This window comes from Sceloporus occidentalis, unplaced genomic scaffold (assembly GCF_023333645.1).
Source record: "Sceloporus occidentalis isolate IW3139 unplaced genomic scaffold, rSceOcc1.0.p SCAF_5, whole genome shotgun sequence".
Classification (NCBI taxonomy): Eukaryota; Metazoa; Chordata; class Lepidosauria; order Squamata; family Phrynosomatidae; genus Sceloporus; species Sceloporus occidentalis.
The window spans coordinates 145,625,089-145,645,470 of record NW_028316985.1 but is presented as its reverse complement, the minus strand read 5'-3'; the positions used below and the strand labels follow the sequence as shown (position 1 = coordinate 145,645,470).

Genomic DNA, 20,382 nt, shown 5'->3' with positions numbered 1-20,382 from the left:
ATGGACTAATGTGCTAAAGGTGAACCACCAGCATTTTTAATGCACACTTCTCTTTCATGATACATTTCTTTTCTTGTGCAGGATCAGCCTTCCCTAACCTGCTCATCACAAACACACTGATTCACAACATCCCCATCAGTATGCCCACCATGCTGGTTGGATGTGATGAGCACTGCCATTCAACACATCAAGAGGCTGCAGAAGGTTGAATTCAAGAGACTGCTGCATACCATCTTTAAAGGGCTGATTAAGATGATGTTCCCAAAGCCCAAAGATCATGCTGTATTTATGTAGCCAATGCAGTGACCTTGCCCCCACCTTCTACATAGGGATATTTGTGCATATAAAACAAATGCATATAAAGTCCCATACATATATGCAGAAAACATGCAACCATGAGTGAGACGGGGATAGGGTGTTAGGATTATTTTAAGATTAAAATGATTAGACAAAATATACACCACCCTAAGGATGGACATAACTGTCACAAACATCACAGAGGCAGACTGCTGTTTCCGTGCCAAACCCAAAACATGAAACTTGTCATGCATATTAAAACTTCAAAGCCAAAATACAGAAGCCCAAGATCTTGAAATTAACTATGCAAAACTGATTTTCTATGGCCCTAGAGAAATTATTTCAGAACTGCATCACAGCAGAAAATTAAAGTCACTATTAAGTGCAGAGCTGCTATGTCTGGTTACTTCCTGTTTCTCTGCTGCTGGCCAGCGAAAAGACCTGCAGTCCTGGGAGAAGAGACCATGGACCACCAGGGGACAGCACCCACCTGTTACCAGATGGAAAAGTGAAATGAGATCTAATTCAATCACAAAAATCTTGGGTTGGAAGGAAGAATATACTACTAGAGAGCAAGACTGTCTATTGGACAGGCTAGATGCAGACTGAATGTATGATATTTTATTAATTTTGCATAAGCCACCTATGGATCAAAATTAGGGAGAGAAATCAATCAAGAAAAAACATAAAAAGCCAAAGAATAGGAATAAAAAAACCAGTTGCCTGAAATGTACAAAATATACCATGAAGAAATAAAGGGCCCATTTTACTCAGGCCTCTACATTAAGCATGACTAGACATCTTTAGAAAGATTAAGTAAGGGGCAGAACAGATGGGCAGCAATGAACTGCCAGAAGCTGCTCTGACCGCAGTGGCCCCAGGGCCAAGACAAACACATGCTACAGCTCCTCTTCCCATGGCCCCAAATAGTAGCGAAAAAGATCTGCTCCTTTTGGGGTCAGATTTGGGCTGCCTTAGGTGGCCCCAGCACAACCCCAGGGCAGCTTCCAGGCACTGCAGGGACATGCATCATGTAAACAACACACCCCCAATGCAGCCAGAAGTTGCCCCCACCTGCACATCTGTTTCAGGTCTTAGTTTAGAAAACAATGTAACCAACTATTCACTAAATGATTTATTGTGTTATTAAAAAAGATTTTAGAGGAAAATACATATATTTAATGCATTTAATCTACAAATTATACATAGTAGTGAAAAAATGGTTTATCTGAAAGATAGATAACACCTTGCGGTGTTGCTGTCATACAAATATCAGCATTCTTGACCACTGTCCATGCTGGCTAATGCTGATAAGAGTTGGAAACGAACAACATCTGGAGGGCTACAGGTCTCCCATACTGGTTTATAGAATATTGCAATCCCTGTTTCTTATGTTGTATATGTCACAGCAAAATTAAGGCTGATATAATGGTTATTATAATGGGATGTGGTGGCTGAGTGGTTAAGATGCCAATTCTGACTATCATAAGGTCAGAAGATTGGCAGTTTGAGGCCCAAGTGCTGCATGATGGGGTGAGCTCACATCACTAGTCCCAGCTTCTGTCAACCTAGCAGTTCAAAAGCATACTAATGCAAGTAGATAAATAGGTACCACTTCTCAGTGGAAAGGTAACAGTATTCAGTGCAGTCATGCTGGCCACATTACCACCAAAGCCATCTTCCGACAACGCTGGCTCTTCAGTTTAGTAACAGAGATCTACACCACTCCCTACAGTTGGCTACAACTAGACATTATGGAGTTTATTGCATTGGACCAGGAACATGCCCAATGTGTTCTAAAAAGGGAGTGTTCTGGGAACGTGATGGGTCCCAGAACGCATCTTACCACACGGAGGAATGCCGCAGCTGCCGCCGGGCATTCCAATCGCGTCCCCGATCTGTTCCAGGGGGCGCGATTTCCAAGAACTGTTTCAAAGCATTCCTGGCCCAATGCGATAAACTCCTATGTCAAGTGACTTTTAACCTAATGGTTTTTAACAACAGCCATTTCTGCATTTTACTACTTTTGGCATCTAAACTGAACTTATATTTCGCTTTTATTCAGGGCTTTTGCCCAAACATTCCATTCATATTATATTTTACATATAGTCACACAATTAACACTCTCCTAGAAAAACGTAACACCGACTAAAGTTATTTTAAAAGCATCAACATGTAGACTATTTAAGAGGAAATAACCAAACTTCGAGTTATTTTCTTGGACTACATCTTCCAAAATCTCCCAGCCAGCATTGTTATTTCCAAGACTGGCTAGAGAATTCCAAAATAATAAAATAAAATAAAATAAAATATGGAGATTACTAGACATACTGATAGCTGTAGAATTCAGCTCAGTAAAGCAAAGGTGGTTGTATTTCTTTAAACCTATGGTTATCTTATCTATGATGACATGTTCAGCTAATTGGTATGCTTGACTGATTGAACATTTTTAATAGTGCTACATGCACCTGAAAAAAAAAGAATGGCATGTACCAATTAATAAGATACACTTTCCCAGAGATGTTTTCTGTTTCAAAATGTAATACAGTGGTCCTGTTCCTGGGCCCCGCGTAAGGGAAATTCCGTGTATGCTCGAGCCCCTTTAAAGACAGCGGTGTGTGGTGGTGTGCAGCATTACTCTTTCCAGTGCACGACATGGCTTCTTTCAGCGCAGCTTTCAGCGTATGCTAAAAGCCACATATATTGCACCCGCGTATGACGTGAGCACATTGTACTCAAGAAATTGCTGTACCCCAAAATTAAAATCTTACCTATAAATAATTCTTATATGCATATATTACTTACAATATATACTCATTTATAAGTCAAAAGATTTATGTCCAAAAATTGACCCTAAAATCTCAGGTTGACGTATTTACAGGTCATTATGGTAATGTGATAGCAGCTCTTTCAGATTTCTCCATGCAGTCAGGAGAGCACTTTCTTTATCTCTTGAGCCAAACAGAATGAGTCCTGAGTGATTGATTACTGTATGTTTAAGAGTCCTTCTCCCACCTGTGCTATCGTTGTCTGGGGACTGAAGGCTGAAACGAAGTGCTGAAGCAAAAAGCCTCAATTAGAGTCTCTCTTGCTGCGTGCACAAATACACAAACTGAAGGAGTGTGTTTTACTCTCTGAGTTTTACTCTTGACCTATCCACGGGCCATGGCAAAATCTGTAATTTTGGCCCCAAAACCTGCCTGTCCTGGACTTATCCATGAAGTTGATATATAGTCAAGTATATACGGTACTTCAGCATTAAAAGTCCTACCTTTTACAGAGCTACAAAAATTCCAGATGTCCGAATCAATAGGTTATCTGGTCCCCAGTGTGAATTATAATAATTAAAGTCTGTGTCTGTTGATCAGTAAATATAACCTGAGCTAATTCTGTTAAAGAAATGAGATAGCTATTTACAATGCCACTTCAAAGAAGACTGTTTAGGTACATCTATCCTATTTCCTAAAAAGAAAAGATATGAGCTTTTTCTTCTTTCTTTCTTTTCTTTTCTTTCAAAAATCCCTTTAGTTCAAATAAAATGTAAAGCTGTGTCTTACCAAGACTGAATTCAAGCTTTGGTTCACAGAGAGTCTTCTTAAGACCTGTTGGTTGAAATGAGTACTTAAGTTACTATATGCACAGCACTCTTCCATAAATTAGATAATGCAATTAGTGGTTTTATACTCATTGTATCATTAAGGAAGCTAATTTATAGACATGTATATGCAGTAAACTGCTAATAAAGACGAAACCTTCTCACATTCACCATCTTGTTCTCTCTTTAAGACCATTGTTCCTTCACTTTCTACAAAGGTGTGATATTCTTTCAGCCTGCAGGCTGATTCCAATTGCAGATGAGTTTGAGGGGTGCACTCCAGTGGTTGGCAATGCCAAAGGGAAAGAAATAGCAGCATATGTTAGCCTCAGAACTCTTATTTTAAGTAAGTCTTAGAAGAGCTAGGAAACTACAAAGTGATGGCAACTTGAGGAGAGCTTGATTCAGACCCAAGGCCTGGTCCTACATATCCCCAACTTAGAGGGAACATCTATATGCAACCTGAAACTATACCCTACATACATGGTCAGAAAGGATAATACGGAGTGCCCCCTTTTCTACTACAGTTGACAACTGGTAGAAAGAAGAAACCAGAATACATTATCATTTTAACAGATTTTGGCTTTGTCACTTGTGCAGGCTGCAAATTGGGGTTTTAGAAAATTCTACCCTAGATTGTTTTCCTAACCTGTTTAACAAAGCTAGTTTTGTTTAAACAGTAATTTCTAGTTCACACATAACAAACCAGGGGCCATCTAATAGGAAACTGAATTCTGGCTTATGCCATAAGTCAACAGGTGACTTAAAGGCATGCACATACCTTTCTAGAATAAGAGAAAGAGAGCTGGAACATGTTAGCACAATCCTTTGTTTGGACTGTTTTCTATTCCTGGTGATAGTTCTGGGCTCTTTTGGTAGCTTCTCACACCTACAAAATGAAACTCTTTAAAATAATCTCATCTGATATCCTAACCTTCAGCCTAACTTTCCTCCTGCCTCTATGATGATGATGATAATGATCATCATCATCATACTGCCTTTCCCCAAATACAGGGGCCAAAGACAGCTAACAGCAAATTAAAAACAATACAAATTAAAAGCAATACAAAAACATTAAAAAGTACAAATATCAAGTTTAAAAACAAACAATTCATGAAGTCAAAAACACCAAAACACCAAAAATTAAATGTTTTTTTTAAAAAAAACTATATACAAACCTTACAATCCAACCCTATTTCTCTCCCAGACTCTGTCTCCTCCCTAAATTGCCTCTCTACCTGACCACAACCAAGCTCTGACTCTGCTCATTCCTTGGTGTCTCCTATGACTGTAGTTGCTCAACATCCCTGGCTTCTAGCATCATCTGCCTTTCCTAGATCTTGAAGCTTCATCTCAGGGGAAGAGAAAACATCACATCACAGATTCAAATAGGTCAGCCATGCATTCACATGCAGACTAAATATGTATATATTTGAAAAATAGGTACAAACAAAAGGGGATGCATAAAAATATATACATTATGAAAAACAAAAATAAAAGTTAGAAATATATACAAATTTGGAGGGGGAGAGGAGAGACTTCCAATCCAGCATCACATATTTGTGGGATTCCAAGATTCTGAGAAAAAGAAAGTAACCAATGTTCATATCCTGACTGTCAGTCACAACCCAGAATATTCACAACCCAGAACAGCAGACCTTACCCACATGCTTTTGAAGTGCTTTTCTAAATTGTATATTGTAATTAATGTAATGTTGTTTTAATTTTATGTTGTTTTAATAATTTTACTATGTACACCGCTTTGATCACTGCGGAAAAGTGGTATAGAAATAATAATAATAATAATAATAATTATTATTATTATTATTATTTCAAAAGAAGCCTGCTGTATAGTCTGGACTTTAACCTATGGCAATGTTGACTTTAACCTATGGCAATCCTGTGAAAGAAAGACCTCAAAGAGATCCTGCAATTAACAGCTCTGCTCAGGTCTTGCAAACACGTTTTCTTGACTGAGTCAATCCACCCACAATTCAGTGTTCCTTTTTTCTTACTATATTCAACTTTACTAAGTATTATCATCTTTTCCAAAGTGTCATGTCCAAAGTGCCATGATGTATCCAAAGAATGTAGCCTCTGTTTTATCATATCAGCTTCTAATGATAGTTCAAGCTTGGAATTTCTCTTGTATCCACTTCAGGGAGTTCAAAGCATTTGTAGAACTCTCCTCCAGCACCACATTAAAAATTCATTTTCTTCTTGTCAGTTTTCTTCACTGTCTAGTTTTCTCATCCAAGCCTAGAAACTGGAAATACCATAGCACAGATTATCCTGACTTTGGTCCAGGGGATAGGGTGTCTAAACAAATGGAGCTAAGAATTGAGGTTTTTTGAGTCATTCATGATTAGTCAGTGATGCCATTTTTAAGCTACACTTATGAGTAAAATTTACATGATACTGCTTAATGAGTCAGAAGCACGATCAACAAGTTTGTAAAAAGCTGTATCCCAGAAGTAATAACCATCTCTAAAATCTGAATATTAATAATCTGTCTTCATGGCTTGTGTGGTAGAGTGGTTAGATTGTGTGGTAGTCCTCTTCAGACTGGCTTTCAAAACAAAAAGCTTTTAAAGAATGGCCTGGGGTGCTATATTATTTCAATGTATTTTTAAACTTTTTTTTTATCTTTTTTAAAGTATTTGATATTTTAATATGTAATTTGATTTAATTATTGTAGCAATTTAATTCTATTTTAATGTAGTATTTTCGTATGTTTTTAACTGCACTGTTTTTTAATGTTGTAAGCCTCCCGGAGTCCTAGGGGCTGTACAGCCCGGATGGAGACCACAGCAGAGAAACACTGTGGCCTCTGTGAGGCCTAAAAAGAACCTGCTCCTAGTGGGTTCTTTTTGCACTGTGTGTGTGGCACCATTGTCGCCCTCGCACGCAATGATGAAGTCCATGTGGCGCGGTGTGGTGTGGCACTGTTTGGGTGCTGCACCACATGGACATAATCGTTGCATGCCACGTATGGACGGGCATGCACAATCATGGTGCCCGCACACCAATTGTAGGGCTGGGCGTGTGCAGACGTTCAGTCCTACAAAACTTTAATTTCAGCCGCAGTCTTGGGAGAAGATAACAGACTGCTAGGACAGTGAGAGATCCATGTGCAAGTCCTCATTTAGTCATGAAACACACTGGGTGACCTTGGGCCAGTCATTTTCACTCCCTAACCTTGATGTTACCTCATAGGGCACTCAGGAGAGCCAACTATAATACCAGGAGCTCACTGGAGCAAAAGTAGGAGACAAATCTAACTAACAGATAAAGTACACACCATATTCTACAGAAACTCAAGATACAGCAACTGTGTATCAAATCTAGAAACATCATCTGTGTATAAAATCTTTTAAAATTAATAAAAAAAACCTAATACCAGCTAGACAAATGTATCTACTTTTACAATGGAGCTAAGTCTCATGAAACAAATATAAACTGTTCATGCAAAACACATTCTCAATACTGTATTAACACCACAGACCAGAAAGTGATCCTTACTAGATCTCTTATCTGCCTATACTAGGGTGTTCAGAGAGTAACAGCACCCCACTCCTGTCAATAGCATGCACGGGATTAAGGATGTAAATAAACAACATGTTTACCTGTAAGCTTGGGCTCTGCAAGACTGTCTGCTTGTGCTGATGGAAGAAACTGTTGTACTTCATCTGCAGTCCTCTCTTCCTTGATTTCCATGATCAATCTCTGGAGCTGATGGATTTTATTACGCAGACCTTCAGAATTTGCCTCTCCAAGTGCCACGGCCCAAGATTCACAATCAGACCTTGATGAAGCTTCAAGGTAAAGGTCTGGTTCTCCACTCTGAAACTCTGCATTTAAAAACAAAACAAATGTTTATTAAACCAGACATTAATAGATGTATTTACGACAATCAGGATGAGATGGAATACAAAATATCATACATGCAATATGAAATGAAGCCATTGTTGCACTACATTCAGTGCAATTCAAATGCACAGCTGCTGCAGCTGTTGCTGATGATATTGACAAATTTTATTTCTACCTCACCCTTTCTTCAAACCTGAGATTCAAGGTGGCTTACAAATTAAAATATGACACAATTAAAATATGTAAAAGATCAATATTAAAATGAAATTAAACTACCAACATTTAAAAATAATTAAAACATACAGTTAAAAATTATAATTAAAACAGTTTCTAAAGTACACTTAAAAATAAAATACAAATAGTATAGCACTATTCTGAAAGCGCACTCTTAAAAACCTTTTGTTCCGAAAAACCTCTCAGAATAAAAAAAAAAAGTGCAATTAATGTAGCTCAAAACTAGGTGGCAGTATCATTAAACTGAAATAATGAATCCTCATTTAGTGCTTATTTGGCAGCTCTGTAAGTCCCTTCAAAGTTACTAACCTCAGTAAGACTCTGAATTAGCTGTGTGGACACTCTGTCAAATGGTGTAGTGCAATTCATTAGAATAAAGTATGTTCACTGGTTTTTTTACTATCACTGGCCTCCCCCCCCCCCCCCCCCCATCCTTGCTTCCCAATTTTTGTCAGAATAATGTTCATCAGTATTTGGCAGATGCATCAGTATTTGGCAGTAACTTAGAATGACACAGCTCTTTCTTGATTAACCAACAGTTTGTAGACAGAATTTTCTCAATCATTTCTTACCACGCATCTGCTGGTGGGCTTCTAGATAACTAACTGTTTACTTATTGCTCTTCTCTCTACTGAATGAATGAATGAATGAATGAATTCTTGGGTTTCCTGGAAAATTCAGCTAACAAGGGTCACTCGTCTGATTAGAATTCACAAAGGAAATAGCTTCTTCTAGGTATTTAAAATTCTGCCATATAGACAGTTTCATTTAGTTGCAAATTCAGCATGACATTAACACAATATAAATGATCAGACACAAAGTAAGGAACGAGTGGCAGGAAAATCAATGCTGCTTTAATAGAAGACACCACCAGATTTAACTATGTATCTATAGGAATTTGTAGCTGTCTAGCTTTGAAGCTGAGCTGAGCTATCTACACAATAATCACTTCCCAACAATCTATTCCCATTCCCTTGAACAACACTAAGGAAAGCATTACCCACCCACCCCCGCCACCATTTGTTTGTTGCTATCACCATAGTTATTGTCCCTGATGGTTGATGTTTTCATTTTAAAATATGAAACTTAAATGCAAAAATGAAATTAACAGCATGTCTACTCTGGCCATGAAAAATATAGAACCATTATCAATGGTCTCCCCATGCAGTATGTCCCAAAAATAGCAGGAAAGCTCTGATGTGAGTAAGCACTCAGTAAAAAGAGGTAATGCGCAGTTGAAAGCTTCTAGCCAGAAATGGCAGGCAAATCTATAGAATACTGCTTTAAGTAAGTTGTACCTGACTTATGACAACTCTAAGGTGTTTTCTTTGCAAGATTTGTTCAAAAGGAGTCTGCCATTGTCCCCCTCTGAGGCTGAGAGAGTATGACTTGCCCAGGCTCACCCAGTGGGTTTCCATTTTGGAGTGGGTATTTAAACCCTGATCTCCAGAGTCATAGTCCAATGCTCAGGCTACTATTCCATGCTGACTCTGCTTACACAGACCATGAGAGCATTCTGTTATCATATTTATGTCAATCATTCCCTTGACACAGGATGCTTGATGACATAACTTCAAAAACTAGAATACTATTTTTGGCCATACTAGCATCCTTAAATCCATCATTCTCTTTTAACAACTCCCATGAAAACATGCCTTCTTTAAACAAATGTTAGGTCTGCTTGTTTAGTTGTGTGTTTATTCAGCTTCTGAGCATTTCTAACTCTGGCTGCTTTTTTGATGATGCTGAAACAGATATTTAGTGATTGAATACTGACTTTTACATTAACTCACTTGAAGTAAACCAATGGATTTTATTATACCATTGCATGGGAGGAGACTTCTAAATTAAAGCAGCATAATCTTATTATCTTTTTGGAGTAAAAATTTAGGTGTCATATCTATTCTGGCACAAAAGAAATCAGAATATAAAAAATCATATAATGTTTAAAGTTTGTTGCTTGATATTTGCTGGACTTTCAAGACATTTTCCCTTGATGAAGTCACCTAGAGAGTGCCTTTCTGCTTACACCACACACTTAAACTAGCATTGCCCAAGCTTGTGTTCAGTGCTGAACAGGAAGCCCATGGAGAAGGCACAGTATACAAATTAAAATCAGATGTTCAAACACTATTTGTCACAAGACATCAGCCACAATATGGTGTTTCATGGTCCCTGTCAAATTTCTAGAAGATATCTGGCTAATTAAAAACATCCTCCACAATAATTAGTAAGCTTGAAAGAGAAGACAATCAGTTCAATTAAACCTAGAGTCAAGACACAATGAAATTGCAGTGAAAAACAGACTAAACCTGAGTTACATAGTAAATAATGAGAATGCATGTGCTTCAAAATATGCTTTGTTTTGCTGTTTTTCTAGTAGTAGGAAGATATAAGAAAACATGAGAAGGAAATAATTAACAGAAATTATAAACACCAAGCAAACAGTCACTTAATTGCTGCAATCACTAAAGAAAGTAATCATCTAATAATCCAAAATAAAAAGGCAGAAACTGGCACTCATATCTGTACTCTTACTTTAACAGCCAGTTGCTCACCTTTTTTTCCCCCAGGATTTATTAAAAAGAAGGAAAGTGGACTTTAATGAAAATACTACAGATTTCAGTTCTCTGCAGAATTGGGAGACAATTTATCAACCCCACTACATGCACCACAGGGCTTGTGCTGTAAATGGTTCCACGTTGTGATTCCCCCTACTTCTTCTGTGAATACAAAATTTCTACATAGAATACTGTTGCAGCAGGTGGTTCAACTGAGATCTTATATTGTTCTTAGCAGGATAAATGGAAATTTTTCTGACTTCTGATTCCAACAGCAGTTCCTCACATATTGGATGTTATTCCAACAGATCTCTCATGTTTCTGAAGCAACTTTTGTAGTGCATGCACACACATCCATAGTGGCATACACATTCATTTGTGAATCTTGTCCCTTCGGTTTCATCCAGGCTTTTAGTTCTAGCTTTGCCCCATGCTGTATTTATGTCCCTATCTATATAATATCACTACCATCCCAATCTTATTTGTGCATCTAAAATCCTCCTAAGTCTTTTTGTGTCAGCTGTTAAACCTATTTCATAGAATCACTCAACATTTCTAACAGTTTTCTTTAAAGATAAGGTTTTTTTATTATTATTTTTAAAGTGACAAATGATGTCTTTCCAAACAGCTAAGACTGTTTGGAAACACAGTAATTTTGAATTGCTATCCCAGCAGCAGAAAATGCTTGAGAATATCAATGAAGCTCTGCTAGTCTAAAATATAAAACACCATCACAGCTACCAACCATATGCTATAACAAAAGCATAATGGAAGCTTTGATACATAAATTATATCTGCAGGATATACTAATGTAGTCATCAGAGACTTTTAATTCACAAAGCCAATTGAATCCTGAATTCATGTTCAAATTAGTACTGATGAAATCATCTCTTGCTTACTGATGATGCAGGGTTAATGATCCCTTGAAAGTCAAATTTTCAACCATACATAAAGAATTCAATTAACAGCCAACCTCAATTCTTCCTCAAATTAACTCATTTTTACTCCACACCACTTAAATGTCCAAGGACTCTCTAAAACAGTACACTAACAGTAGAATGCTAAGTCAATAGCAAGCATACAGGACAACTCAAAACAAACTCCATGCTTTAAATAGCTCTCAACACTCAGGGTGCTATCAGATAAGGCTCCTTAGGGTGCATCTGCAGTTTGACATCATGTTAATCCTATGGAATCCTGGGATCTGTAGTTTTACAAAGCCTTTAGCCTTGAGTGCTGATGGCTCACAAAACTGTACATCCCAGGATTCTGTAGGATGGAGCCATCAGAATTAAAGTGGTTTCAAATGGTACCTTTAATCAGACAGCATCATTTTTCACTAGTAACACTCCCATGTTCTTTGAAGTTTAATTTTCTGGACTACCGTTCCCAAAATCTCCCTGCAAGCCTAACTACTGGCCATGCTACCTGGTATTTCTAGAAGTCTGTTATCTTTCCAAGCTCTGGTTTTCCTACACTTACCTTTATCTGCCATTACATACATCTCAGTTCCTTTGTCATTTTAACCTATGATGTTGTAGAGTTATTGTTTCTATTAAAATTGTATTAATTTGTAATTATTGTTTCTAGAATGTACACGTCCTGCCGGTTTTTATTTATTTATTTTACATGCCATAATCTGATTATTCTGTACAACGCCATGCAAATTTACAGAGCTTTATAAATAAAGTTTAATAATAATATCCTTTACCTAATTATCAAAAAGTATTCTCTGAAGATGCCAGCCACAGATGCTGGCAAAACTCTTTTAGAACATGGCCACATAGCCCGAAAAACCCACAAGAAACCATGGATGCCAGCCATGAAAGCCTTCAACTTCATACCAAAAATTATGTTCAGAAGGAAAAGAAAAAATAGCTATTAAGTATATTTTGACTTGCCAGCACTACAAATCCTCCACAGAGCAGCTTCCACATTTATGGATGAGAAGAGCAGAGTAGTCAGCTCCTGGAAAAACAGCAGTTCATGTGTAAGATGCTCTTCAAGACTAGACTGTATACAGACGTATTTGTATTTATTACGAGGATGACATGTAAATACGCACCTCTTTTATTTTCAAGACATTAAGGAAAGTTACTTTTATTTAAAATCCCGGTCTCAAAATAATGAAAGCAAAACATAGAGCTTTCTCTGGCTTTAGAGTGATATTGTCTCAGTGTATGCCTTAATATCAGAATATTAATATTTTAATATGTCTTTCCGGATTACAGAGTTGTTATTATACACAAAATACTCCTGATGACAGGCTGATCATAATATGCTGGGACTCACTTTTTTGTTTTTATGCACAGTTTTTGCAAAACAGAACTATATTTAATGAACCAGATCAGGCTCTTGATTCTGGAACACTGGGCTATTATGACTACCACATGATCTTAACCATTGTTGTTCTGCTGAATAGTAGACTTTATTGTGCCTAAAGATTTAAAGGGGAAAAAAATAGCCAAGTGATACCAAGGAGAAGGAGAAGGAGAAGGAGGAAATTATATTAAGGCTACAGTCTTATACCTTTTTACATGGAATAAGCTCAATGTATTACATAGGACTGGTTTCTAAGTAAAAATGAACCGGATAGCATCATAGAAGCATCATGCTGACTCTTACTTACTGAGGACTACTGAAACATCTGCTTTATTCCTGAACTCCACAATACAGCATCGCTCCAGGATCACTAACTCAGAAGCTTCGCAACTCTGTACAGAAACAAAAATAAATATTTTATTTAAAAAGAAAAAAAATCACTATTTGGCATCCTAAGTTGATTGTGTCTGTATATTCATATTGTTTCACAATTGGATAAAACAAAATGTTAAACAATCTATATAAAATAAGCTTCATAAAAAGAGATAATATTCTTTCTGGAGACATTGTATGCAGGGGTTTTCTAAATATGGCAAACTTGAAAACTTTGTTGCTTATGAATAAATGCCTGGAACCTAAAAAATAAGCAGGTTTTAAATTCTGATGGCTAGTATTGAGCAATCTGTTTTATTGCTACAAGCAACATGATACATGAAATGACTGTTAATGTTGTTTGTTGTTGTGCCTTCAAGTTCTTTCTGACTTACAGTGGTCTTAAGGTGAACCTATCACCTATCATCTTTCTTGGCACCATTTGTCCAGAAGGCGTTTCCCACTAACGTCCTCTAAAACAGAGAGAATGTGTGACTCACCCAAAGTCACCTAGTGGGTTTCCACAGCCGAGTGGGGATTTGAATCCTAGACTCCTGGAGTCCACTGCTGTTATACTGCAGAATTAATGCAGGTTGACACCGCTTTAGCAGCCATGGCTCCATCCTCTGGAATCCTCGGCTTCGTAGTTTGTTGTAGCACAAGAGCACTCTGGCACAGAAGGCTAAATATCACACAAAACCACAAATTCCAGAATTTCATAGAACTGAGCAGTTAAAGCAATGACAAACCACATTAATTCTGCAATGTGGCCCTAATCCAGCATCCAAACCACTACACCACACTGTCTCTTTAATACAAAGTACATGTTAGCAAGAACAGAGCCAGAGTGCTTAAAGGTTGGACTAGGATTCTGGGAGACCAAGTTCTGAATCCCTGCTAAACCATGGAAATCTACTTTGTGACTTTGGGAAAGTCATGTTCACTCATCCATAGATGAAGACAATGGGAAACCTGAGCCCAATACATCTGCCAAGAAATCCCAATGTAAGGGTGACAATAAGCTGGAGTGAACTTGAAGGCACACAGCAACAGCAAGAGGCACATTAGTAAACAGTATTGTAAATTCAGCAACAGCAGCAGCACCTTCTAGCACAGAATCTTTTTTCTTCAAAAAGGGACTAGCAGCACAGAAGAACCATAATACCACTGAAGCCACTGCTAAATGCCCTTCTTGCTTTCCATATGACTCAAAAGTGAAATAGCTTTCATAACTATGATGTCATACAAGCAATCTTTAGCACTGAGAAACATTCACAGTCACCACATTGTTCTACATGCATTAACTTTCTGCCTCAGTTAAGGTTTTCTTGCCAAACAAGGTAAGGAAACTAAATGATTTATTAAAATATCATGCAACTCTCTCTGTATTATAAAGTCAGTCATAACACATTGTGGTGCTGTTTTATTTAAGTTTGAAAGGCAATCTAAACAGGAAACGCAGGTGAGCTTTCATTGCCCAAGGAGTGCAGCTTGAGCTGAATGATTACAGTTTTTCAGACATTGCTTTTAGCAAAAAGGCAAGGGTATTGGCTGTTCAGAGGCATGTTCAAAATTTGTTTTGAACAACTGGTATCTGCTTCTCTTCACAATTAAGCTTCAAAACAGAGCTAAGAAAACCAGTAAACTGCAATTCTTCAGGCCAAAGCAATCAATTACCTTCCTATCTACTAACAGTTAATCTAGTAATCCATGTTTTTCATTACAATTTACTTAACTAGCTTTGATCAGATAATCATATTTTTAGAACATCTATATTTAAGGGGATATCATTCAGAAGCAAAAAAAATTGTCAAGTAAAGAGGAATCAATATACTTTAGAGCTTAGAATTTAAAAACAGCCCACTGTTATAATTTATTGCTATCCATATTTTGGAAGGTGGGCTAACTACATCATACCAAATGCTGAACAATAATAATAGAGCCATCTCTCAAAAAACAGGAATTAAGGATCTAGTTTTCTCTCTTTGTGCTTTGTAAAATATAGGAATATTAATGTTTACAGAGATCCATGCAGTAGAGTGCTACATACACACAGTAGAATTAATGCACTTTCATACCGCTTTAACTGCAATGGCTCAGTGCTATAGAATTCTGGGATTTGTAATTCTGTCAGATATTTAACTTTCTTCAAATCGCAGGATTCCAAAGAATGGAGTCGTGACAGTTAAAGTGGTATCAAATTGCACTAATTCTGCAGTGTTGCAGCATCCTTGGGCTAAAGTGTTTATATATGTATACAGCCCTCCCTCCATTTTCACAGGGGATCGGTTCTGGACCCCCTATGAAAATGGAAAATTGTGCATATTCAAGCCCTACTGGTTTGAGTGGAGGCGCAGCAAACACAGAGAAAGAGAGTTGTCATCTAGTTCTATAAACACTGGACAGGAAGCAGACCTATTAAAAAAGCAAAGTGTTCTCCACCAAGGCAGAAGGAATGGAAGTTCAAATGGGATGGTAGTGACAGAGATTTTTCGGGGGGGGGGGGTTATTTTGGTTCAGGCTATGTGAAGGATGATATTTTCCCCCATATACCTAATCAGGGTGGGCATTTGAGGGCAAAAAAACGGTTTTCAAAAATAACTGTTCAGTGGTGAGGCAAGGAAGGGTGGGGTGCAGCGCTCTCAAGGTAAGGGCAGCCCCCCCAATCCCTGACAGCTCCCTACCCCAGTCTTAAAGAAAAGTCTTCTCTCAGTTCAGTAACACTCATAGGGATGTTTGGCGGAGACGCCAAAGAGAAGGCCTTCTTGGTGGCTGCTCCCAGTTTTCTATGTAATTCCAAAATTGATATCTAGTACCTAAGACATTTGACTGTATTGTGTATGAACCAAATGAAGACAGCAGAAACCTATTCTCTTCCTTAATATTCTCCAAAGGTTGGATCATTTCCCCTAAGTAGTAAATTACTTTATTTATTTATTTATTTATTTATACACTATATTTTGGTATGGTTTAAGCTACCATATGTATATGACTGTAAAATGTGTGTTTTATTTGGCTGGGACTTTCAAATGCTTTTACACATATTAGCGATTTGGATTTGGAAAGAGCAAGCTATACCTCCAAAAATAAAAGGATATTTTCAGGCAGAATGCATTTCTAGCCACTCAGCAAACCAGGAAGTCTCTTCAAGACATTTTGTGCTTGTTGGTTACTTTAGGATTAATATTGCTGTGATGCTGTAGTAACTTTAGACTACCTTCCTGGAATCCCAATATCCCTTTTCAATCAGGAAGAATGGAAATGCTAGTAAGAGCACTGAAAATAGCCAAAGAGAATCAAAATGTCAGAATTCTTTTCTTTTCTTTTTTCTCTTTTCTTTTGACTCTTATTTATCTTCCTTGAAGTGTCATGGGAAAAAATGTTCTGAAGTGAAAAGGTAGAGTTTTCTCAGGAGATTTTGTTAGATGGTTTTGATGTCATTGTGGGAAAACTCTACCCAGAGCTGCTTCAAATGCTTATACAGCTTACAACCAAAGTGAGATTCCTCAAGACCTCTCTCATAACAGTTGAGCAATACTTTGTATGCAGAACTGAATGCATTTTTGAAAATTTTAATGCATTCAGGTCCACATTTCTATATGGTTTGCAAAAAATGTTTTCAGGAAGAACTGTACACACCATATCTGAACACACTCCACTTGGAAATGTCACTAATTGATACACCAGGGAAGCAAATGTACACTGCCATTTACTTAGTAGAGCCAAGGAATAGCATTGGTTTAATGAATCACTTCAGGTACAGAACACATGCTTTTCACTTTTAAACAGGAATGCCAAGTGTTAGCCATTTAGGAAACCATGAGGAATGCTCAGAGCTCCTTGATGAAAGAAACAAGTTTCTTCAATTAAACATGCAAATAGCTTCCTGATTTTACAAGAAAGGCAGGATGCTAAATTAGGGTTATTTGGGATCAAACTGGATTCGCCTAGACAAGCTGTCCTCAGACAAAGTCCATTTATATATACAAAAATCTCATATATTCAGGGACAGTATGAGGCTTAAGCAGGGCCAAACTGAGCAGACACCTCCCTGACACTAGTATACACTCTTGGCCACATCTCAGAACAACCTCATGTTCAATTTGCTATATTTTTACTATAAGGTGTAAAACTAGCAGATACATTGTAAAACAAAAACAAGAGATATAATTGCATCAATTTCTTAAATAATTAAACTTGTATAAATTAGTATTTATATCGACTAGTACTGATTTAATTTAATAGGCTGTTATTGTTAATCCCAACTAGAGTAGCCCCATTGAATCAATCTACTCTACTTGGATCTATTAGTAGTATTTATGCTATCACTGCTCTCAAGATCATATTACTTCCAACATCTTTCTACCCATTTTAGCCATTCATTGTCTTACTCCAGTAAGCAATTAATTTCATTCTAGATTCTAACACACACACACACACACACACACACACACACACACACACACCTTTTTTTTTAGAAAAACTGCTATTATAGAAGCTTAGCAGCATAGAGTTGGAAGAGACCACAAGGGCCATCCAGTCCAACACCCTGCCATGCAGGAATTCACAATCAAAGCACTGCTGACAGGTGCCTGACCAGCCTCTATTTAAAGATTGAATAAATTAGTATTTATATCGACTAGTACTGATCTCCAAAAAAGGAGACTCCACCACACTCCGAGGGACTGTATTCCACTGTCAAACAGCTCTCACTGTCAGGAGATTCCTCCTAATACTAAGGTGGAATCTCTTTTCCTGTAGCCTGCATCCATTGTTCTGAGCAACAGAAAACAAGCTTGATCCATTCTCAATATGACATCCCTTCAAATATTTAAACAAGGCTATCATATCACCTCTTAACATTCTCTTCTACAGGCTAAACATACACAGTTCCCCAAGTCTCTCCTGATAAGGCAAGGTTTCCAGACCCTTCATTTTAGTCGCCTTTCTCTGGACATACTCCAGCTTGTCAACATCCTTCTTGAATTGTGGTGCCCAGAACTGGTCAACGTATTCCAGATGAGGCCTGACCAAGGCAGAATAATGGCACTATTACTTCCCTTGATCTAGACACTATACACTTCTATTGATGCAGCCTAGAATCACATTGGCCTTTTTAGCTGCTGCATCACACTGTTTACTTAACTTGTAGTCTACCAGGACTCCTAGATCCCTTTCAGATGAAGTCACGTTAAGCCAGGTGTGCCCTATCCTATACCTGTGCATTTCACTTTTTCTGTCTAAGTGCAGTACCTTACATTTCTCTATGTTGAAATTCATTTTGTTAGCTTTGTCCCAGCTTTCTAATCTATTAAGGTCATTTTTAATTTTGATCTTGTCCTCTGGGGCATTAGTTATTCCTCCTAATTTGGTGTCATCTGCAAATTTGATAAGTATGCTCCCAATTCTTTCATTTAAGTCATTGATAAAGTTGTTGAATTGGACTGGGCCCAGGACAGAACCCTGTGGGACCCCGCTAGTCACTTCTCTCCAGGATGAAGAAGAGGCATTGCTAAGACCATTTGGGTTTGGCCGGTCAACAATTACAAACCCATTTAACAGATGCATTGTCTAGCTCACATTTTACTAGCTTGTTTGCAAGAATGTTATAGGGGACCTTATCAAAGGGCCTTACTGAAATCAAGAGAGGTTATATTCACAACATAAGCTGCTCTGATAGCCTTTAGGGCTGAAAATACCATAAATAAATAAATAAAATAAACATTCCCTTCATCTACTGAGCTGGTAATTTTACCAAAACAACAACAACAACAACAAAAGAGATCAGATTAGTCTGGCATGTCTTGTTTTTCAGAAACCCATGTTGACTTTTTGTGATTATGGCATTCCCTTCTAAATGTTCACAGACTCTGTTTAATTATCTGCTCTTGAATCTTTCCTGCTACTGATGTCAGACTAACTGGCTGATAATTGTTAGAATCCTCCTTTTTCCCCATTTTCAAGACGGGCACAACATTTGCCCTTCTCCAGTGTGCTGGGACTTCCTTGTTTTCTAAGGTGTGTGTGTGTGTGTGTGTGTGTGTGTGTGTGTGTAATCTTAGAATGTTACCCAAATTGCTAGGGAATTTAATATCAGCTCACATGAGAGTTATAGAATGGCTGGAACAGCAACCCAGGATAGCAACCCAATTGTATACCAGCTCTAAATCACACAGAATTCCAGAGGCAATTTCAAATAGGTTTTTTGTATTTTTATTAGAGGAAATCACAACACACACACACACAAGAGCTAGGGAAGAAAAAGTAGAAGTGGAATAATATGAAGGCCTTGCTAATGATGATACATTACTGATGTGGATCTTGATTCCAATCAATGAGAGTCCAGACCAGAGAAAGCTAAATAGCCGCTAAGGCAAAGAGGGCTGTCAGCGAGCGTATTGAGGAGCCTTGTCTAGTCAAACCGACAGAGTGCCTGCCTGCTTTTAAACTAGACCAATGAAGGGCTGTTTTACTAGCTGTATATATATCCTGAATTGTGTCTTGGGGGCAGAAACCAAGGTTTGAAAGGATTAGAAGCCTTGCTAAATGGTTTTCCATGGGGAAAAGAATAGTTCAGAATAGAAGCACATAGTTGAGTGACTGTTGTGAATGCACTAGACAAAGGAATTTGCCAGTGTTTCCCTGTCCTAGGTAGTTCCAAACAATCACCTCCTATGGCCTTGAGCCTCTCATTGCCCTCTGCAGGCAAAAGGATTAAGCTGGAGCCTCAGTGAATCTCATCATGGTGGGTGCCTTCTAGACCCTGGCCCTAACCGGTTCTTCCATGTGCAAGCAGGTCAGTCATCCACAGCGGGGTCATGGCTATGTTGCCCCCCAGCTTCCCTTTTAATATTAATTTGATATAAAAATATGAGGGACAATTAGAGGAGTCAGTCAATCAAGTTTTTATTGCATTTGACCAATGTTCTTAGCGTAATACAATTAAACATTTAAAATAATATTAAATGCATGTAAAATACAAGCATGTTATCTTTAATAAAAAGTTTATAAACTTAATACTTTAGATAAAAATTGTATCCGATTTTGATTTATCAGATGTGGTCACCTCCTTTACAGTTTATAGCTATCTCTGCTATATACTTTTTCCTAATATTTTTGGCTGCTAGGGCA

The 20,382-nt window shown here is 37.8% G+C and overlaps 1 protein-coding gene across 7 annotated transcripts in view; it reads right to left on the bottom strand.

The window, feature by feature from the left end:
* INPP4B (inositol polyphosphate-4-phosphatase type II B) overlaps positions 1-20,382 on the bottom strand; it is a 339,484-nt gene that overhangs the window by 196,529 nt on the left and 122,573 nt on the right. For 6 of the 7 annotated variants that reach the window (XM_089525748.1, XM_089525750.1, XM_089525752.1 and 3 more), the window contains 3 exons: positions 13,187-13,271; positions 7,519-7,743; positions 3,855-3,899 (listed from right to left, as the gene is read on the bottom strand). In XM_089525748.1, the coding sequence (XP_089381874.1) occupies positions 3,855-3,899; positions 7,519-7,743; positions 13,187-13,271 (355 nt within the window). Of the gene's footprint in view, positions 1-3,854; positions 3,900-4,057; positions 4,168-7,518; positions 7,744-13,186; positions 13,272-20,382 lie in introns of those variants that run through there. The other variant, XM_089525753.1, reaches the window with a different exon arrangement.